Source organism: Strigops habroptila, chromosome 8, assembly GCF_004027225.2.
Source record: "Strigops habroptila isolate Jane chromosome 8, bStrHab1.2.pri, whole genome shotgun sequence".
NCBI classification, from domain to species: domain Eukaryota; kingdom Metazoa; phylum Chordata; class Aves; order Psittaciformes; family Psittacidae; genus Strigops; species Strigops habroptila.
In genome coordinates, this window is record NC_044284.2 from 41008378 (window position 1) to 41031621 (window position 23244).

The 23244-nt window shown below is 36.9% G+C and overlaps 1 protein-coding gene across 5 annotated transcripts in view; it reads left to right on the top strand.

The window, feature by feature from the left end:
- RALGPS2 (Ral GEF with PH domain and SH3 binding motif 2) overlaps positions 1 to 15207 on the top strand; it is a 130513-nt gene extending 115306 nt beyond the window's left edge. For 3 of the 5 annotated variants that reach the window (XM_030493819.1, XM_030493820.1, XM_030493821.1), the window contains 5 exons: positions 1231 to 1336; positions 2031 to 2123; positions 9586 to 9691; positions 11184 to 11275; positions 13550 to 15198. In XM_030493819.1, the coding sequence (XP_030349679.1) occupies positions 1231 to 1336; positions 2031 to 2123; positions 9586 to 9691; positions 11184 to 11275; positions 13550 to 13579 (427 nt within the window). In that variant the 3' untranslated portion in view covers positions 13580 to 15198. Of the gene's footprint in view, positions 1 to 1230; positions 1337 to 2030; positions 2124 to 9585; positions 9692 to 11183; positions 11276 to 13549 lie in introns of all 5 variants that reach the window. The other 2 variants (XM_030493818.1, XM_030493823.2) reach the window with 1 other exon arrangement.
- The last annotated feature ends 8037 nt before the right edge of the window (positions 15208 to 23244 follow it).

The following is a 23244-nucleotide window of genomic DNA, read 5'->3' on the forward strand; positions in this document are numbered from 1 at the left end:
ACTGCATAGCAGTGTTGGTAGTTCTAACATGGACAACAAAGCTGATTCTTGTGCTAATGGATGTCATTCAAGATTTCTTTGCTGGCAGTTCTGTATTGAATTTCTTTTCCCCTCTTCCCTGAAATCAGAGATTTATTATATATCACATTAGTTGCAAGCTGATAGAATAATATAACTGATTATTCTGGTTAGTTAAAATACAAATTCTGTTTCCAGCTGTCCAGCACTGTAATTGGGAAAGAGATGGCCGTTAACTATGAAACTTTTTTCATGTTAAGAAGCCAGCATTGTCTCACTGAATTAAACTCATGTTCACATATATCAGTGTCCAAAAATGTCTCCATATCATCATCCTCAGTAGGTGCTGCAATGAAAACGTTTGCTAAACTTCCAATTTACTGTGAATGTTCATGAATGTTAGGATGGATGAAACAGCAAATCCTGGCTTACTTCAAAATGAGTTTCAGGCACTATTCAATTTCTTGGCTTGTCTAGAAAGCTGCTGGGTTCAGCAGCTTAGTTCTATGCTCTGACTGACATTTCCTGTTGTAATTTTTTTTTTTTTCTGATTGAAAATGTTTTGTAAGTCAGTCAGCTTCGTAATTTTAATAAAGCTGAGTTTTCTTTTCACAGTGCTGTACCTAGCATTTGTTTTGGCCCATTGCTCTTGGATCCTACATAGGGTAGATGTTCAGTAAAGCACCAGATGCATTAAAACACCATAAAGCTGTGGTTTGGGTTTCTACTCTTTATTACTGCTCCTGCCCACTCTTCTTGCTTTCAGATATTTTAAAGATTGTGCATGTTTGAGCTACGCTTCGGTTTCGATGTGCTAATGATTCCAGTGTTCCTAACAAAGAAATACTCAATCTTTCTTGCAAGGGCTGAAGGAGAGGTTTTAACACATACGGCAGCTGTGTGAATGTACTTCAAATGTTTGCTTTTTAAATTTAATTGTTCTTCTGTTTCAGTTATGTCTTCAGTTTTCCTTTTTTTAAATTCAGGATTACCTGCTTGGCTAATTAATTTTTCTGATCACTTTTGCTTGTTAGTGTAAATTCCACACCACCAATTCCTTGTAACAGCAAAAGTCTTTTCCACAATCAAGTCCAATAAGTAGTTGTAATTTCTAAATTAAAATACAGGTACTTGCATTAGTTTGTGGTAATGATTGGAAAACTACTTTAGAAAAAATACTTTTTCACACAAGTCTTCACATGCTCTTTTCAGCTCCTTAGAATCTGAAGATCTGGCTGTTCATTTGTATCCAGGAGCAGTTACTATTCAAGGTGTTCTCAGGAGGAAGACTTTGTTGAAAGAAGGCAAAAAACCTACAGTAAGATTTTTAATTTGTTTTCTCACCTTATTCATTTGCCCAGTTATAAATACAGTAAAATGGCCACTGTGCAACTAATTCCAGTGTCTGAGATCATCTCTGCCTTACTAATTAAGGTTTAGGCTGCTGCGGTGGATTATTCAGTTTGTAAGGCTATAGCCACAATCAAGGGAGTAGAAGTGTGATGCTACATAAAATTTCTTACAATTACTGGTAACTAAGAGAGGAGCATGTTTTGTCTTCCTAAATGGTAGGTGGATCCTAACAATTTAGCAATATATAATAACTCTTAGCATTTCCATTACAAATGCTTGATTATGAGTTATAAATAAAAATACATATTCATGACAGTGGGGGGTGCTTTATGACAGTACACAAAATGAAAAAGGGACAAATGTGCTCTAACTCAATTATATGTTCAGTAAGGGTTGCAGAAAGTATAGAGTAAGATGCAGAAATCTTTTCTCAGATTAGTGAGAAAAGCACATGTTCTTGCTGCTTTCTAGATTTTGAATGCGTTCAGAGGCCTACACAGATAACTAGAAACAGCAGTTTTGGAAACATGGCTGATGGTTTGGCTGGGCAGTTAGTGCTGTCATGTTCTTGCAGGATGATGCCTGATATTTTACTGCTCAATATTATGAAATATTTCACTCATCTGTTGCACTTTTGTTTTTTATTCTTTTCTCTCTAGGTAGCATCTTGGACAAAATACTGGGTAGCCCTGTGTGGAACCCAGCTCTTTTACTATGCTGCAAAATCTCTGAAGGCTACAGAGAGAAAACATGTATGTAAACCAGACATATTCCAGTATCATCTGCCAAAATTAAAATGTTATTTCCTGATGTAAACACTGAGAGTAGTTCAGGACTTGCACGATTTCTAGTCCTCACTATCCTGTCTTCCAATCAGTCACCTCATGTGGATATGCCCTAATGGAAATATCATGCTTGTTTATATGCTACACTAAGAACATCTGCTTTGCGTATGCCATGTGTCTCTTTGAATTTGTTGTTCTCTAAGGGAAAGAACTATATCATTGGATCTGTCTGCTTTTCTAAGATAGTAGTCATATCTTTTGATTATCTCAGAGTCTTGCTGCAGTTTGTTGCTACTTGAAATCCAAACAAGTATTGATGTGGAAAGACTGGGAAGTCACTACGTATGACATTAAACGTACTGATTTCATATCTGTGGTAAAATTAGGCTGCTTTTTTTTTCTGTGTAATCCTGTAATCTATTAATTACAACAGAGTGCAAAACACTTCATGTTAAGCAGAAAGCTAGCATATCATATTATGCTGGCTTTCCTTTTATTTGCTGCAACTTTATTTGAAAGAAGCTTGTAAGACTTTGTTTATGTGGGGAAATAGTAAAAAGATTTTCTATAGATGTTCCAGGGATGTTACAATGTGCGTAGTTCCTGTTTTTGCTGGTTAATTACAATGAAAGGGGATGCCACCAGAGATTCTATTAAGAAAGTGGGTGAAATCTGCGATACTTGGATCTTTTTCGAAGTTCATTCACTACTCGGAACCACTACTTACAGTTGCCTTGGCCAGGGTTTCAGATTAATTTATGGCAATGCTCACTGAAACACATTTGTTTTGCATAAAGCCTATGTAATTTTACAAACTGAGTTGTGCTTCTAGAATCCTTGTAAGTGGCCTTTTTTTTTTTTTTTTTCCTTTCTTTTAGTACAAGATACTGGTTTCTTATCTTAACATTTTTATATTGAGAGGGTAGAGATTTGAAGCCTAAGATTTCTGAGTAGTATATTCCTGGATATTTGAATTTCCTATGTGGAAAGCTTGTGTGTAATGTTGTCTTAATCTACAAAAACCCTGAGTATTTTCCACTTTTATTGGAAGTAGCTCATTAGGAAGCAGTATCCTGATACTCAAAGTAGTTTAATGAGCTAATTACTTGTAGAAATATTTACATAGTTTCTTTGCCATCATCCTCTTCAGTAGTCCCACCCCTACTGGCTCTGATTGCTTAGGTGACATCAAAACTGATCCTACTTAATTTGTCTTGCCAGTCAAGACAATACTAGCCCAGACCAAAGGCCTGTTAGCCAAGCATCCTGTCTCCTGGGTGTCTTTAGAGACCTGTATGTGTTTGGATGCATTTGCCTCTGGTATCAGTGAAAACCTTATGGAAGGAGTCTGTCTCATTAAAAGTAAAAGTAGTTGGAATGAGCAGGCTTGTAAAGTATTATGAGCAGAACTACGAAGTATTAAAGCAAATGAAGAAGAAAGAACCAAGAGAGAACTTGTGCTGGCATTATGTCACTAGCAGTTGGTTGCTTGTTTTTTCTGGAAACGTTGAGAAATGGAAAAGAATTTTTTTGTAATGTCAGACTTCATGTTCCTGTTATGATGTGATGCCTTTAGGCTTTATAGCAAAATTGTGTTTTGTTTTCTTTTAAGAATAGAATATGTATTTGTAAGTCTCTCTTGTCTACTGCCTGTCAGAGTACTGTATGCTGGCAGACTTTATCATAGTTGTACCTATTAAATCATGAGCTTTTTCAGTATTATGCATAAATGTTTTAAAACAATCTAAATAACATACGGGTTTAGAGAACTTGGAAAAATTGCCTAGCTGGTAATTTTGTTGTTTGGAAATGCAGTATATTGAATTTTTGTGGTCCATTTGCATACATGTTTCCTTCAGAATAACATTTAATCATTTAAATGGTCCTGCCCTTTCTTTAGGAAAAGTGCATGAAGTAAAAAAGTAATAAATGTAAGCATTCAAGTCTGGTATCTGATCCTCTTGAGTCTCTGACTGCAAAAGCCTTTGTCTTGAAACAAAAGCTTTTGTCTTCGAATGCAGTCATACCCATTTAGAATGCTCTTTCAAAAAAGTTAGTTCCATCGGTTCAGAAAATTTAATATTCCCCAAGTCACTGATATGTTGTGATATCTACAACCAAACTACTAGTGAATAGAGACTAGTCCCTAGGAAGCTGAAATCTGTCTCACATCCTTATGTTCTAATGTTTGTTTGTCCAAGAATGTGCCAGACCAATAACGAAGTTTGCAGATAGAGGCTAGGAGGCATTCAAGTCCGTAATGCTGGCAGAGTTAGAAGTCTGCCAGCCTTATGGCTTACAAATACTGAGCTGAGTTTGAGCAATGCAATTCCCAGGAAAGGGAGATGGAGGAGCAGTATTGAAAAGCAATGATGGCTACAGCAGAGACTGTACTGAACTATCCAGTGCAACCTTGGTGTTGTCTATACACAGCTGAAGTCTTGCTTTTAGCTTTTTAGGGCAGTGAACATATTTTGTTCTGTTTGTTTATTCAAAGGATGTTATGAGGCTTGGGCCTTCTATGTGTTTTCCCAAATACAGTCATGGTTAAAATAATGTAATACCTCTTAGCTACAGTTTAGATTGTTTTTCATTAAAATAAATAGTTCACAGTGCATGCACTTCTGCACCGAAGATTATTATAACACAGAGTATGATCTTTATGCTGAAGTTAAGGTGGAAAATAACCTGGTAACTGCTGTGGGAGGCTGGGGTTGGTGGATTAGGGAGAGAGACTCCAGTTTAAAAAACAGCCTAGTAATAGGTGGTGAGTAACTTTGTTCACCTAGTCTGTGTTCTAATTTTAGCCTAGGTATTGATGGCTTAGTTTTACACCCATTTCACTACAGGGTTATAGCACAAAACCTCAGCTTTTGTTCTGCAGTCTGTGAAGATGACTTGTCATGCTTCAATTCACATTTGGTTGCATTTTCAGAAAGAAAGTTAATCAAGAGAGAATAAACTATAGGTGGTCAAGCATCCATAGCTAGCTAGTGTATGGGTGTAAGTTCACTGTACAAATCCACTGGTATTTCTAAGAGCTACATTCTGGGGGAAAAAAAAAAAACCACAACAAAACCAACAAATAAATACTTGAGGCTAGATCTATGTTTTGTTTTGTTACTGTCCAGGTTAAATGGATAAAAAGGATGATGCTGTCTACTTTGAAGCATATTTGTTTTTCAGATTGATACATTGGAGATTTACACAGGTAAAATATTCCAAGCATCTTCTGGAGCCATGTAAACATCTGTCTTTTCAGCTTCCTTTCTCAAGGCCTCTGTGACATGGAGAGGAACACTGGCAACAAAAAAGTCAGTCTGCTGTATAAAGTTTCCTGGCTTAGAACTCTCGTGGTAAATGTGTCTTGATTACAGGCATGCTTTTAACCGTTCTGCTGCTGCTATTGCTTAAGGCAGCTGAGGCTGAGGACTTGGAATGCACTGACACTAAAAGCTCTTCCAAGCTTATAATAGCCAACCTCTTTGGAAAATTACTTCATAAAAATCCCAGTGTAACCTAGCAAAAAGTGCAAGAAATCCCCTCCCTTGTCGACATGGGCAAGTCAGCTCTTCTCATGCCTATGGTCAAAGACAAAGGAGTACATCCAGTATAGTGTGTGTTCTAGATGTGAATCTAGTCAAAAGGAAGAGGATGCTGTAGATACCTGGATGTGACAAACTTTCTTGTGCTGTGTCTGCTAAGAAATACTACTGATTATAATGAGCTTTATATTTTAAGTAGTGAAGAGGTTCCAGTTATTACTACAGTACTGTAAAATTGTCTGTAATGAGCATGTGAACTTCAAAGCCCAGAGATGTTGTACAGGAGAATCTGAGAGGAATGTGTCTCGAATGCTTAAGGTTTTATCTCATATGCTGAAATGGTAGCCACAAATGAGCTTCTGTGATAGAACTATAGCACTTGGGCACCTTTAGAAAAGGACAGTAGTGAAAAATAGCCAACTTCGTCTTACATAAAGCATTCACCCTGGAAAATGTGAATGTGCCCCTAAAAAAATCCATCTGTTTATAGTGATTGGGCTGGAAGAATCTCACCAGTTTCTGTGACAACGTAGCATGCATGAGAGATTTTTCCATGTTTGTGAGCACTTGGAAAAGCAACAGAGATTTTTTTCGAGGCTTCATGCTTGGGCATGAAGCCTTGTTCATTGCAAGCCATCCACTGCATTCAGAATTAGACCCATTTATTGGCACTCTAGAAAACTTGGTAGTCGTTGCTCAGGCACTTTCACTGAAATACCCTGATAAAGAATGCTGTCATCCTAGGAAGTATGTTCAGCCACCAAGGAAATTATTTGAATATTAGAAAGCTGTAAAATCTCAACAGAAGAAGAGGAGGAGATCTGTAGGTGCCAAAAGGTTGGAGTGAAAAGTCTGTTCACAGATGAATGCAGAGGTTTTGATTCAAAGATGTATAAAAGCCTTTGGGCTCAGAACAACAACAAAAAATTAGTTATGTGAAGCCTAGCAGTAGAGCTGTGTAGTTTTATACATGTGTTATAAGAAGGTCATTCCAGTGGCCTGTATTAAAAAAAAAAAAAAAAAAAAAAAAACCAAAGAGGAACGAGGAACATTAAATTACAATGAAGCTTTCATTCCCTTCATGTTAACAAAGCAGACTTGCTGTTGGCTCTATGTGTTAGTAGAGAATGAACTGCCCTGGAGGACTATGTAAACATGGAATGCAAATCCAGCCATGCACAGGGATGGAAAACTGACATGTGTTTTAAAGTGATAATGGATTGATACTGGCAGGAAACACTTTCCTTGTGTGGAACTTTTTACTTTTTGGAGAAGTACCATGATTAGCTAGTTGTTTTTAATAAAATGCAAAAACAAGCAAGCTCTAGCAATTTTGATTGCATGGCACTTTCATATATTGTATAGCTATTGTTATGATATATAACTAACATAGGAAAGCACAAATGTTTTCATGAAACTCTAGAAAGGAGTGCAGTTTAAGAGGTACGTTGTTGATCTGTAGCCTATTAAAACCACTTGTGAATCAAATTTCAACCTCTGGGAAAATGATCTATTAATGCTTTGTAGGACTACTTGGAGGTTTGCATTTTGCAGGTCCCTTTTAAGTGTAAGCTGTGCCATGTTTATTTTTCAAGGCAATGTCTTCAGTGGGTCCATAGCTGGTCCTTTAAGAACTCATAAGATATATCCTTTTTTTTATTCCCTTTCCCTGTCTTTATTCCTTCTTTCAGATAAAATTCCTTAATGTTTTTCATCACTGACTGGAATTTTCAGAGAAATTTTAGTTTCCATTTGGAAAGAAGTAATGTAATGTTGTCTGATAGAGCTTTACAATTTACTTTTCTTATGAGGTGTTAACAAATCTGTCCACCTCCCAAAGGCAGGAGAGTTACTTAACTTTAGTATATATGGTTCTATGGGTTTTATGAGGATTAGTCTTTTCCCCTAGTTTTAGCCTTAGTTATATCAAAAAAAGGGCATCCATTTTGAAGTTTGGCAGGCAGGTCTTTCCTAAGAACAATCATTATCACTCTTATGCTTAAGCTATCTGTACAAGCACCCCTTCAAAGTTTCCAAGCTTTTATATTTCCACTAACATTACATAAAGGACAGCTGACCTTGACTGGTAGGAACTTGTGATGGAATGGTTCCTCCAAGTGTAACTATAGCAACATAGTTACTATGAGAGAGCAGTATAGAGATGATGCATTCAAATGTTTATAAGATACAGAGAGACTGGACTCTTAAATTATTTTGAACTTGCTTAAAATACTTTTTGTTTCAAATATTGGTCTTAATATTTGTTCATTTAAAGTTCTAATGTAGCCTGTTGCACAAGCCCCAGACAGATAAACTTATCTGGATATTCAAGGTCTCCAGTTAATCTGTGGCATAGATTAGAATAACTGACATTAGACTCACAGTGGAGTTTTAGTTATAAAGTAAATTATATTCACGTTATATTAATTATAATTAATTAATTATAATTATATTGCCACATATAGAGAATATTCTTATAAACTCTCACGTTACTTGTGATACTCTCAAACTTCTTAGCAGTAATAGGTTTTTTGCTGAACCAGAGTTCTAGATTTGTAATAGTAAAGCAATATCTCTAAAATTAAAAAAAAGACATTTTATATTTAATGTTGCAAATCTGCTACGTGGTGTTAATGTGGAGAATTAAAGTATTCTAGAAGTATACATTTATTTTAATGACTTTAAAAGTCCTTGAGATTTTTTTAGCTTTGTCATTTCTAGTAGTGTAATTAAAGAGAGGTCAAAATTACTGTACTAAGAAAGAGGTTAGAATAGAGATTTCACAAGACAGGAGGAAGACACATCTGATGAGGACCAGCATATAGCAGAGTTGGACTACCTGGGCACAGAAGTGAGGTAGAGCACTGCAGAGGATAAGAGTGCTACGACTGATGAAGAATCTGTGTCAGATCCATGAATGTAGGAAGAAGAGATCAGATCTGACAACCAGGTTGTTGGGAGAAACTGAATGAATTAGGTATTGGGGAGTGAATGGGAGCACCTGAGCAAGTACTGAGAGGTGATTTGTGAGGATCTACTAATAGATAAGCAAGGAGACCAGGGAGAAGGAACCTTGTGGTTTGGAAATGGGTTGGATTTAATGGGCGAGTAGCCTGTAACTGAGAGGAGAAGCCTGACAACTAGAAAATAATACTGACCAGGTGAATGAAGAGGAGAGTGGGACCAAGAGAGGCTAGTGTAGCAGAGACAGGTATTGTGCTTATAAGAGGCCTAAGTTAAAAGTATGTGAGTAGCACTTCGTACAGGAAGAACCCGTCATTTTGAACATCTTGTTGATAAATGAGCACATTGTGTTCTGTGCACTTGTTTAGTGAATCTACACCCCCATTTGATCCATTTCATTCATCAGGTCATAATATTTAATTGCGCAGTTGTGTTATCTTGTTCACAGGGCTCGTCTAATTACAGTCTATTATAATACTTAATGCATGTTAACTTTGAATAATTATGGCACAGACAAGTTTAATTCTGCTGTTTGTTAACAGTAGAGGGATAAGCTTTGCCTTTGTTAAAGCCCTTTTTTTGAACTAGAGTGTACTACACATGTGCAATAATGTGAGCAATGCTATTGTTTTCATACAGTACAGTTTAGATGTCTGTTGATACATTTGGGGGGATTTTGATACTGCTTTTAATTTGCTTTGAATATCATTCGCTGTACTAAGTTCCGTTTTCACGAATTCCATATAAAATTCTTAAACTTTCTTAATTTTATGAAGTGCTATGCTTCCTTTGAAGTTATTCTGTGTCTTGAACAGTTGCACTGAGAAGAACTGCCTTTTTGCATGCTTGTTCTGTGCGGTGCAGTCTGTCTGGCTAAACCTTCTTGGTTTACTTCAGTTGGTCTCTACTTGTATTTGCAGTTCAAATCCACACCGAGTAAGAATGTGTCCGTGGTGGGCTGGATGGTGATGATGGCAGACGACCCTGAGCATCCAGATCTCTTCTTATTGACTGATTCTGAGAAGGGTAAGCAATGCTAGCACCAAGAGTGCAGGGATTCCCAGAATAAAAATTTGCTTTGCTGAGTTATTCATTAGCAACTAAAAGAAATTGGAAGGATGTTACTTTTCACCTATTCAACTGCTCTGCAACATGTCATGTGTACCTTTAGAATGTTATGGGAACCATCGTCTGTGGAGAATCCTTAGAGCCTTCACTGAGTTCTAAGAACTCTCCAAACTAATAACTCCAGTTGTGATTCTGTTGCAAGTATTCATCTGCATTCTTTTAAGCTATGTTTAGACCACTCAGAGGCATTTTCACATACGTGAAAATGTAAGTAACAATAAAACCAAGAAGTTCAATATTTAGCTAACACTAGGTACTTGACCAGTCCCCTCTCCTCTCCAAAGGAAAAACAAAACCCAAACCATCTGTTCAAATGTAGTGCTATTACCAGGATTAAAAATCCTAGGAGATCTTGACAGTTTTGCAGAGAAGCGTTGATTTCCATTACTCCTACATAGTGTCCTGGTTTCAGTTTAAACAGTGAATCGTAGAATGGTTTGGGTTGGAAAGGACCTTAAGATCATCTAGTTCTAACCCCCCTTCCATTGACAGGGACACCTTCCACTAGACCAGGTTTCTCAAGGCCCTGTCTAACCTGGTCTCGAACAGTGCCAGAGATGGAGCATTCACAACTTCCTTGGGCAGCCCGTTTCAGTGCCTCACCACTCTTGCAGTAAAGAATTTCTTCCTTATACCTAACCTAAATCTCCCCTGTTTAAGTTTGAACCCATTACTCCTTGTCCTGTTATTACAGACCTTGACCATAGCCCTTCAAACTATGCAGAAAGAGCAGCATTTGAAGATCTGATAAAGGAGCTTAATGTTAATTACTGCCTTATCTACTTCGAGTATTAGTACATTTTATTTCCAAGCATCTATTATAGCACCACTGATATGTCATGTAAATTATGAATATCGGTCCGCTTAAACTCAGTAATAACAGGAAATGTTTTTGTAACATCTGGTCTTTCTGAGCCCAAGCAAGCACTGTATAACACCAGACACTGAAAATAATAGTCTGAAATGTATTGATATTTTAGGAACAGTCTTCAAATATTTTCAAATCTAACTTTCTAGAGTGCATTTCAGTGCTATCTTGCACTTCCTTTAAAAATTGTGAAATTATATTATAAACAAATTGCAATAATGGCATTGAACAAAAACATTTTTGTTGTAGGAATCTGAGAATGTTTTGTTCTTTCCTCATTCACACTGGTGTTAGTTGAAATCTAGAATGCTGGAAAAGAAGGCAGGTGAGCTGAAACTTCTCTCACACTAGGCCAAACAATTAAGTTGCACCTATGCCAGACAAAGTGTAAAGTTATGTGAACCTTCTGCTATTAAATCTTTTCATAATGTTTTAATTTAGAGGTGTTTGAGTATGGGTAGGATTTTAAATATATAGGATTGTTTGTGTTTATCAGTTTTTTTCTGTACCTTTCTCATTTAGGAAATTCGTACAAATTTCAAGCTGGAAACAGAATGAATGCAATGCTCTGGTTTAAACACCTGAGCGCTGCCTGCCAAAGCAACAGACAACAGGTGAGAGCAAGGAGTTGAAAAGGAATATGAGCTATTAAGAGCTCAGAACAGAGAGATCTTCAAGATGACCAAGCTGTAACTGATAGCTTTGTATGAAGAGCAATCTACTCTGAGCAGCATGTATGTCAATTTCACATGCCTATTGATTTGCCTTAGCTTTCCTGTTTGTCCCTTTGCAAACAAGTCCTCAGAGTTTCTGTGGTAACGCAGAAAGATTTGGGGCTATCTTGAGGCTACTTTAAAGCAATTGGAGACACGGAAGGAATGCTCTAAAATATCTGTCTGAGCAGCAGTATTTTTGTCATTGCCTATTTTAAAAAGGCTATTGTACAGTTATATAAAAAGCAGTAAACCTTAGCATTCAAAAGTATTAGAGACAGTGCAAAGGAGAGGAAATTGTGTTACAGGCTGGAGAATGTGGGAATAGTGGCGAGGAGTTTGCAAGCAAGTGCTGACTTCCAGGCAAGCCTGAAAATAGCCCTCTGAGGACAGCTTTTATTCAGTAAGGCTTAACAATACTATTTAATGCAAACTTGTTTAAAGCATTCAGCCCCTAGCTTGTGCAAACACAGCAGGCTTAAGGATCTTGGTGAAGCCTCCTGTGGAAAATATGACAGCAAAGTGAAGATAAGTGAAGGAGATTTTAAAAGGAAAAAGGAGGGTAGGATTGTTAAAAAAAAAAAAAAAAAAAAAAAAAAAAACAACTAACAAAAATAACAACTTCCACTGAAAAGCAAAAAGCCTGCTACCATAATTTGTTGCATATTTTCTGTTTTATGGCATGTTGTGTAGTTGTACTATATGGGTTCCTGCAGCATAGTTGCACCCATAGAAGAAGCAGTGCTCCACACAGACATTAGGGTACAAAGGTTGGTTTACCAAATGAGGGGCAAAAAAAAATCCTGTAAAAATTTTTCTCTTGATTGTGATTTGATTCCTGAGCAGTGCTTTCCCTAGAGAGATGCCTTATGGTACCGTTTAAAATGAAAGATCTTATTTGCTTGTTAGCAGTATGACTGCCTAAGAAAGTTTGGATATTTAAATGTGCTTTTGACAGACTATAGAAACCTACCCAGTTTTGAGTAGTATTGGGACCTATTTTAATAGATATTATTTTTATTTTTAATGGTGGAACTTTAGCCCAGTTGATCATTCTTGCTTCTGCAGGTAAATGGTGAATCATAGAATGGTTAGGATTGGAAAGGATCTTAAGATCATCTAGGTCCAACCCGCTGCCGTGGACAGGGATGCTTCACACTAGAACATGTTGCCTAAGGCTCTGTCCAACCTGGCCTTGAGCACTGCCAGGGATGGAGCATTTACCACTTCTTTGGGCAACCTGTTCCAGTGCCTCACCACCGTCACAATAAAGAACTTCTTCTTTATATCTAACCTGAACTTCCCCTGTTTAATTCTAAACCCATTCCCTCTTGTCCTGTCACTACAGTCCCTAATGAAGAGTCCCTCTTGCGTGCTTGTAGGCCCCCTTCAGATACTGGAAGGCTGCTATGAGGTCTCCACGCAGCCTTCTCTTCTCCAGGCTGAACAACCCCAAGATTTTTAGCCTGCCTTTGTAGAGGAGTTACTTAAGAAAAATAAATGCAAAATAAGAAATGCTTGCTTCAAATCTGACCAAACTGGGTATTTATTGACAGTCATCTGGAATTTGGTGGCTCTTTAGTAACCTAACTAAACAAGAGATGTTGCTGTCAGGCAAATTCCTGATGGGGAGAAGATGGGGATATAAACTAATGTAATGCAAACTAGCTTTAATCTCCATGAAAGGGAGTGATGTCTACAGCAGGCATTCAGGTTTCCTATGGGAAAAGCCCAGGCAAGTGTTTATGCCTTGTTTTTTTTAAATTAGTCTTAAAAATACTAGAAGGCCTACATCAATTGCTGACCTGTGTGCCAAGAATTCTGGAGGTGGGACTCAAGTGAGAAGGTTCCGCTTGTGTAGTTTGGTTCTGAGATTTATCATGCTAAGGTTGTTTTGCTGACAACTTAAATCTTAAATGTCATCAAAATTAATAAGATCTATGGCCATATATATAAAATTATAAACCATGCAGCAGTTTAATATTTTGGTTATACCTTGGTTTTCTACAGCTCTAATTATATTTGTACTGCTGAATGGTAGTTGCGTTCTTTCTCCTGTTGTTTGGAGACAGTACAAGCATTAATGATGTGCATTTAAACAGGTGACTAGTCTGTGAAATGGTGGAGTGTAAGCAGCTACTACCCAAACTAAATCTGCTGTATTTTTGCTTTCAGGTTCCTGCCAACTTGATGACCTTTGAATAATAGGTTAATTCAAAACAAGAACAATTTAAACCATCTCATAATCGAGAACGAGGTCCTGATGAAACATGTGCCAGCTGTATTCTGTGCCAGAACAGAGCCTGTCAACTCAATCTCTGAACTCTGGAGCCCTGAACAAAACCACTAATGGTTGGGGAGTAGAGTCCCCGAATTAAAAATGGAGTTACAACAAGAATTGCCATGGACCATGCTTCATTATGTTCTCTGAACTGACCTGTGGAAACCACTGCCTTAAAGAGTGAAAGGAGAAACAACATGAAACACCAAATAGTGTGTGTGAAAATTCTGGCGGTGCTGTGCTTGAGTTAAATAGATTGTAGCTAGTTTGAGTTTCTTTTAACTTTATATTAATTTTGAAAATAACTCACCTTTTTAGGCATTCTTAAGAAAACAAGTAAACTGGTATTTAAGACTTGTATCAAAAGCTATGTATGAACCGGGTAAAAGAGGTACTACACGTTCTAGATATGTTGTTTATACCAGGAGTTGTCGATGGGAGCTTGCCCCAGGCACACTTAGTCTGGAGCAATGTTATTTCTCTCAGACCTACAAGTAGAAGAAATGTTAACCACTGCAAGCTTAAAGTAGCAGTAAGCTTGCAAACCTTAGTACTGTATGGGAGCCATATTCCCTACAAGTGGCACAAAGGCTGAGCACTTACACACCAAAAGTTTTTTGGTACGTTGTTACCTAATTCCGTGTTAAAAACGTAGTTCGTGTGTTTTGGGTGGTCAAGGTGTGTGTGTGGAAGAGACAAACCTGAAAGCACTGTGGGGTCAGAGCTGAGTGTTTTCTTCCCATTTGTTTCTATACCTGTCACTCTCCTACATGCAAAGGTTGAATGACAAAAGAACCAAACACCTGGGTATAGCTCACTGAGACATTTTTCTTCTCTGGGTATCTGTTAATTATCAGTTAGGGACCACTGTTAGCATATGGTGTTTCATAGTATCACTTAAGATCTCCATTTTAAAAAGATAGAGGCACAATTTCAAGCTTTCATGTTCTCATTTGGCAATAACTGGTTTTAGTATCTGTCTTGGTCGAAATAGTTGACGTTGTGTGGTGCTGATAACATGGCCTAAAGCAGACCTTACATACAGAAACTCTTTTGATCTCCAGACAAATAATTAATATATTAGAAGGTAGTGTAACCTAGGGAGAGAAAAGGTGTGGGACTGAAAATTCCACCCTTAACAGGAATAATTCTTGGTCACTGAAATTACTCTCAGAGAAAAACATGGTTATAAAAAGGGAGCTATGCTTTATGTGTGTTTTATGCTTAAGACTTTGATTCTTGCTTTATTTGGGTTTCCTTGACGTCACCTAGGTAGAGTTTCCTGGATGATTAGTCTTTCTTTAATCTTCAAAAATATGATCTTTGTAAAGCAAGGAGACATTGTCCAAAATATGACTCTGATGTCAGAACTCTGAAGTCTGTGAAAAAGTAGTAACTGTTCCATTGACATTGTGGTTTAGTGGCCGTAAATATGCCTGTAGATTCCACTATGAATACTCCTTTTTAAAAAGAAATAAGCTACCTACCAGTCTGTGGCAGAGTTCTCTGACTATCTAATAAAGGTTTCTACTAGTAGTTATTATTTTGAAAATGTACAGTTTGTTTATTGCATTTGAGTAGAAGCCTATAAATTAATTTTTGGGGATTTTTTCTAGAGTCAATCTCTTAATGAAAATGATTGGTTTTGGGGGGAAGAGAGGAGGAGGGGGAAGTGGGACAAAAAAGGATAATTAAATCTCATTGTAGAAGAAACAAACAAAACCACAACAAACTCCAACTACTTGGTGATGTAGAATAATAGGCTGGTTTGTTTCCAGTAATTGTTCTTGTGAATTGGCTGTTGGTAGAAAGGATGCTTCTGTCAGAATTACACCACAAGCACCATGGGAATTTGAGTCCCTTTGCAATTCTTTTTTTTTTTTTTTTTTTTTTTTTTTTTTTTTGTGGTGGTGGTGGTTTGGTGGGGAATGAATAGTCTGTTCTGAACCTGAAGTCATTCATTTTCAGAAGAGGTTGTTTGTGCTGAATCCCTCTGCAATTCACACATCTCCCAAGCTTACCCATGTTGGGTGTATAGTAAAGACATCATCTTCATAGCCAGCAGTGTTAAAGTAGTAGACTTTGCACAACTTTAATTTTGGGGTTTTTTTGTGTTTTAAAAAATACTTAATGTGTGTCTTCTCAACAACTAAGTGTTTTTTTAACAATGTATGTACTTCTTTAAGCATTGCAGAAAATAGCCTGTGGGTTTTGAATTTTTAAATAAGCTATTATAGGTTCATTGCAACATAACTGTATCTGTTCTTCTGTTAGTGAAAGGAAACATGCAGCTGGGAGCCACAGCTTGACATCACACAACTTTGCTAAAGACAGAGCCAGGTCAGAAGGTGTTGTTTAATATTGTTTTTTGTATTTTTCCAGCTGTTTTGAGTTAGGATTTTATGGTAAGAAGATTCACAAATCATCATTTAGTGAATTGTTGCTGTTACCAACTTCCATTGTTCTTGGGCCTCCTACTCTTCTGTGCTTTTCTACCCTCAGATATGCTGGATTTTGTGGGAGAGATTGAATATCGTAGGAGGAGTTACTTAAAATGTGTAGCCAGAGTAACTGGAGTGAATAATGACAACATGGAAAATATTATTGGTACTTGTTACAATGAATAGTTCAGTACTTTCCTATTGTTTATCTGCTATTTAGCCAAGTAGTCCTACAGGGCAACAAAGAAATGCTGAAATGTTACATATTTTGAGATAAATGGTGCTCAGGAGGTGGTAGTGTTGTTCCCTGAGGAAAAGCTGCCTCAGCTAAGCTTTGGAAAGATTCAAACCAGTCAAATACACTGTAAAGAATGTAGTAATACCCTTTTTTGAAAAAGGGATTAAAAATATAAATAATTACACCAGTGCTGAGAAAACAAGGACAGCAACAAGCTCATGGTATTCAGGTAAGACTGTCATCCAGACTACTTCAGGTAGTTGGCAGTTTCTCTTTGACTTTTTTTTTTTAATGTATTGCTCTAATTCCTTATTTTGTTAATAACTGCTGAAATATTTCAGCTAGTATTCATCACTTTATTTCTTAATGTTTTGATTTTGAAACTAAAGATGCCTCTTATTTGTTTTGGAGGCATAGGAGCAAAAAGTATTCAGTGTAGATCTTTTTAGCAAGATTTTGCATGTAAATGTTAATCATCTGTTGACTGCTGACCACTTCGTTAGCTGAACTAACAGTCTTGGGGAAGACTGAACAACAGGGAATGTCTGGTTTATGAATCTGGTGCAGTGCATTAGAAATACATACAATTGCAGTGGTTGTTGAATACTTTTATCCTTCTAACTTAATCCAGACTACTTTTGGCTACATTTTTCAAACCTGACTTCTATTCCAGTGTGCTTAGAAAGCAGATAAGGAGATTTATTTTTGAAAAAATTCTGATAATTTGAGTTAACATACCTCATCCCAGACATGTATTGAATTTTGCAGACATTTCATGCCAGAGGAAACTATAATGATTCATTAAGTATTTAGGTGCAAGTTATAGACATTAAAATTACAAATACTAAATGAATGCACATAAATACTTAATGAATGAGCTTTAGCACGCAGCTTAAAATCGTGTTACTGTTAGCTCTTTTAGATTACTGCAGAAATCATACTGAAGAAAGATCTGTAAAAGAAAATACTTTAATGACAGACACTATTTGTCAACTCTGCAGCTGGTGTATCAAGCAGCCCCCTAGTTACGCAGATGTTTTAGCCTTCTGCTTGAGGAATCAGTGTCTCTTTTGGGGAATCAGCTGATTAACTTTCCTCCTCAAAATGCAACTGCAGAGCACTTGAACTTTTACCAAGAAAAGCATTTATAGAAGTATGCATATGCATTTGAAAACATATTGGGAGCAAAAGAAAGCATAAAACAAAAACAATGACAAACCAAAAAAACAGGTTTCATTAGGTTTGATAAAAGGCAATTGGTATTGTGGTTTTGGTTAGCTGTTGCAAATCTTGTTCAAATCAATATAAGGTAAATCATGGGATCTTGTTTCTTCTGGCTCTGTCAGTGGCATTTTTCTTCATTCATTGTCCTTTTTTTGGTATGCTAACCCACCAGCATTACTAGATCTTTTCCATGGGCAGCTGTAGTATGCTGCCTGTTGCAAGCATTGAGACACCAGGGCTGTTAGTAAATTGCATCAGATAATTGCTTATTTGCCCTCCAAGGAAAAGTTTCAAAAGTTTTGTTATTATTTAACTGTTGCCCTTTTTTTAATTCTTCTCTAAAAGTGACTTGTGCATAAGGTGATTTGTCTTGGGAAAGATTCTGTACGAGTGGACATGGAATTTGTTTGTAGGGGTTATCCTTTTTTTAAAAACCATCATTCTAATTTATGATGTGACAAAGAGTGTGAGTGCTTGATTTTTAAGGAGGACATTTGTCAGTGCCTTATTATTAACTTGAAGACCAATTCTTTTATTTCAGTGCTGAGTGTACCACAATGGCAGACTTGCATACTGTGTCCTTGATGTTCCAAGGGGTAACATTCCTTACAGTCGTTGCATTTCTGCAGAAGTTAGTTGTTTTGGTCAGTGTAAAATAGTTGTGGCTTGAATTGCTTTAGCTGGGGGGTGAGGTAGGAGCATGGGGTGTTTGTATTTGAATAGCTTCTTTTAAGGAAAAATGCAGAGATATTCGGTAGCTTGGGCTTGTTCAGCTTTTATCAGAAGTAGCTCAGACTTCTTCAAAATTGATTTGATTTAATTTTCTTTTGGTATGTCTCTGGATAGATGAGGAGTAGGGATTGAAAGGGGTAATCCAAGTCATGGTCTAGACCACATGAACTAAGAGCTCACGTTATTAGAAAGGAGCTCAGTTTTCTCTTTCCCATTTTGATTTAAACATTGAAGAGCATTCTTATACCTATAGGAAAAAAAAATGGGGAAAGAAAAGGCTTGAATAAATATTACTCTTTCTTAATATCCCATAAGTTCAGTTCTGTATATCGTATTTCTAGTGTCAACGCTATGTGGAGAGTACTGTCCTTCACTGAAACAACTGCTAGAGATGGTTTTAGTAGTAAGAAATTACAAGTATTTGAAAGAAAAAAATGAAAGAATATGTTGTTCTCAAGCAATTAAATATTTGTTTTCCTTGAACACATCCTTATAAAAACATAGCAGTTTTAGTGTTTATAAGTTCAGATGCTGGAAGGGTAATTAGAAAATCTTATGCTTTCTAGACTCTTCAAAGACAATAGAAGGGTTAAGTCAAAGGAGGAAAGACAAATAACTCAGTTTAGCCATGCCTGTTACAGAATAGAGCTAACAAGTTTTCTTGAAGTTACGTTGCTAAGAAAAAAGGTGTATGAAATGTAATGAAATGCAAGTTCCTGCAGATAGTGGCACAGTTACAGCTATTAGCCTGATCTTGCTCTTGAATGACTAAAAGCATCATAAATATTCCATTTCCTTTGTGTGTTTGATTAGCATATAATTTCTCTTTATTTGGGTATGTTCTGGCCTTCACATGTGTTTCCTGAAGGTATTTCTTACCATTCCAAAGCCGTTCACAGATGGAGCTGAAAAGCAGTATAAATTGATTAAATGTTGAAATAAAGGCTTCTGGGGTGCCTTGCTTACAGCCACTTCTAGCTCCTTGTGTACAGGAGCATATTCATTCAAATACTACCATACTGAAGTGTGAAAAGCACCAGAAGTAATAGATGTGGTTTATAATAATCCTATAAGGACCAACCATCACTGGAAAGGGGAATCAAGGTTGTCATGCAGTAAACACAAGCCATTTTTAATATTCCTGTCTGGCATGAGGTGTTATAGGGATAGGGATTGCACTGTGATCTCATTGAGTGATGTGCAGTTTGGCTGGCCTCTAGCCTTTTTCTTCTACTTTTTTAATACTTTATTCTGTGTGTGCGTGTGAAAATTGTGTGTTTCCATAAGCTAGTCAAAATGAATTACAGGTTTCAGAAATCTTTCCTACTGAAATAAATGATTTAAAAGATGTCCTGTGTGTGAAGTTTTCATTTCTCATTAAAAAACTGCATTGATACTGCAGCCAGGTTTTGCAACATGGAATTTGACTGTCTTTCAGAATGATGCTGAGATCAGCTGGAATTTTGGTAGCTTTTTTCAGTGAACCTCTGAAATGTAGCATGTAAACATGCCATTGTCTGTTGGTGCAAAATAAGTGCAAAAGCTACCAGGAAAATACAGGTCTTTGAAGAGATTTATGTTTGGTTTCAGAGAGCTTTCTGTTAAACACTGTGGTTTTTCTCTCTAGGGCAGTTTATCAGATTTGTTTTCTGTTGTCTCTATACTTACAGATGTGATAAATTTAAACTTGCTGAAAGCAGTCATCAAGCAGATTGGTTCCTAAGGAGTAACTGCATGGAAGATAAACTAAAAAATGAAGAACAAATGAATAGCGGGCAAAGCCTTGCACTGTATTAGCTTTTTGTTTGGTGTTGCTTCTCTACTTTCTGTGCCTTTTGAATTCTTTAAGCCTTACTGAAGAGGATCATACAGCCCTCAGTGGGAAATGCTGTGGGTTCAGGTTGGGAAATGCTTGTCAGTTTGTGAGCCTTTGGCTCCTTCTCTTGGTTTTTGTTTTGGTTTTGTTGTGTTGTTTTGTTTTTCCCCTTCCCAACAATGGGACAATTCTTTTTTAAGTGTATTTGCAAAGAGAGAAGGAATAAAATAGATTTTTGTACCCCCTCTTTTTCCTTGTTTCCACATTACCGAGTCTGAGGAAATACTTTGTGCTCAATAGTGTAAAAAGAAACACATAATTAATTAGCTGGTGATTTGTATTTTCCTTTGTCTGTTCCTTTTCAAAGGTCTTTTTGTTACCCATCAGTTTCTAGCAAACATTTTCTGCTGAACTGCTTTATTAACTTAAATGCCAACTCCATCCTCTCATGCAGGAGCTTGAGACTGCAAGTTGAGAGGCACAGCCAGAGTAGCGTGAGCCTTGGTTCAGATGCTGCTTCTCGGAAAAGATTATTATTTTTTTTTCTCCCATGTTTCAACTGCATCTCTGTTTACAACAATGCCAGGAATTCCAAGTCTGGTGCTATCTTCTGTTAGCTCCATCATTTATTTGTGACTTCTGTATCTCCTATGCTTTCTTGCCTTTAAATAATTGAGGGCTATAGCATCTTTCTGCAGTGCCTGTTAGATGGGGTTGGAGTGAGAGTTCTTTGAAGCACTGTTGGCTTTTTGATTTGGGGTTTTTTGTTGTTTTGTTTGGGGTGGTTTGGTTTTCTTCAAATCAAGGAACGTGTCAAGGACTCCTTTGGCCTCTCTCCTTATGTGCTTGTCTCTTGGACTGCTGCTTATAGGAGAGAGCTTCCAATCTGCAGAGTGAGAAGACAGATGTGGGGAAGGTACTTGATCTCTCCCTTGCGTCCCAACTGGAGTGATTTGCATTGTGGGTATAATTCCTGCTCTTTTTCAGCACGTGCATATGCTAGCGAGCCCATCAACTGACTCTTCCTTTTGAAATTTTAAGAATTATGAGCCACTGTCTTGGTTTTGTAACTTCATCTTTAGTGGTTTTTTGTTTGGTTTGGTTTGGTTTTTTTCCTTTTTGTATGTGAAGAAACCACAGTGGGGGGAGGGAGCTTCACATCTGTGGGAGAAACAGAGAAAGCAAACCACAAATGTATGAAATAAGCAAGCTGAAAAGATGAGATGACCTTTTCCCTTTTTTTGTGTTAAGCTTAGTTTTTTAAGTGAGAAAGGTAACAAAAATGCAAGTGGATGATATCCAGATGTAAGCAGATGATGTCCTTCTGGCATGAACTGTATACCTTGATTGAACAGTGGGAGATAGGTTTTTCATAACAGCAAATAAATTGAATACAGAAGACTGAATCCATGCTTCTAAGTAATATTTTTTTATTAGTTTTCACTGAAATTGAGCATTATTACTGAAACGTGCATGCTTACATAGGTAATATTTATCTTTGCACTGGTATTTGCCTCTTTCAGTTCCCCATTTTTAGTTCTATTTGGTACTTAAAGGAAAAAATGCAGATCCAGAGTAAAACCTTCTGTTTGTCACCCTGAACTGGTACAAGAGACTGTTAGTTGCTGCTGTGCAAAACTCGCCTTTACTAAATGTCTTTTATCTTGCTCTTTAAAAGAAGCGGTTTGTATGTAATGTGTATAACATGATAGAGCATGTCAGGGAACTGATGAAAAGTTCCAGTGTTTAAGATCTTGCAATTTTATTCTGAAACATTAAAGAGCATTTCCTGCTCAAAGGAGATCTGCAAAGGGAAAAATGAAAGCATATTCTTTTTCAGAGTAAAAAAGCAGGGGTGGGCAGTGGTTTATGTGTAGCAAAACACAAAGTTAAATTAGTCCACACTTTTTTTTTGTTTTGTTTTTTCATTTTTTAAGCTAAGAAGAGGCCTTGGACAGCATACAGCCAGCAATGAACTGCTGTATCTTTCCATTTCATGTAGGAAAATGTTTCCCTTTCATTATGAAAAAAGGGATAAGGAGCTGAATGGTTTTCTGGTCAAATAATATAGCTAAATGTTTAAAAAATAAATTATTCGTTGGAAGGTGCATGTTACAGCCACAGGTAAACTGTGGCTTGTGTTGTTCATTACCTGACTGCAGAATTTCTTCAATTTTTTAGAATGACTGTCTGGAATATAGAAATCAGCTCATTCTGTTGGTAAAGATGTATGGAAATACAGTGAGCAAGCATGAGAAGGGGGAGTCATTGCCTCTTACAGGAGCAATCCCAAAGCAGTGGCTTAGATAAAAATTATGGTATTGCAAATAGCTCAGCAGCGTTATAAGATAGAACTTGGAATATGCAAATTCCAAGTTCCCAATGTTGAAACACCAGTATGGACTTTAATGAGTATAAACATGTATCTAAGATTTATTCAAAACAAGACAGTCTAAATGGAATAATTGTGATCTATTTATTGATTTGGGCATATTTGGTATTAGAGAGCATTTTAAGAACATGACTTGCGCTACATATCCAAAATACTGTGTATAGGCAATTACTAAACCCATGTTGCTCTCACCTCAGTATCAGTTCCCCATCAGTATGAAATCTATAATACACCAGTGCTGCTTTTGTTCTAATACCCTGTCTCTGATGCATGTATTAGAGGCTTCAGAGGAAAGAGTAAAGCTATAGCATGCAGATGAGGAGTGAACTTTTAGCAAGGTAAGTAACTTCTGACACTTAATGACGGGCTTATGCATTGAAAGCTTTATAGTTTCATTTCCTTAATTTCATCCAATATGATGATTGTTGTAATAATGAAAATGTTTGTTTGTTTCTTAGTTTCCTTGATCTAATCCATCGAAATGTATGTTAATGGAAATTAAGACACTTCTGATAATAAAAATATTTGAGAACTATGTTGAAAAGTATGTTTAAAATAACCTTCCTCCAGAAACTTACTTTTTAATGTTGACTATTTCAGTAATATGGATTACCAAACAGGCCCACAGTCAGCACGGCTGAGAGCTGTAGGGACTTCTCAGGTAAGATTAAATAATAATTTAAAAAGTAACACATAGCAGTGTAACACATAGCAACACCAGTTCTAATCTTGTTTTGACCCAGAAG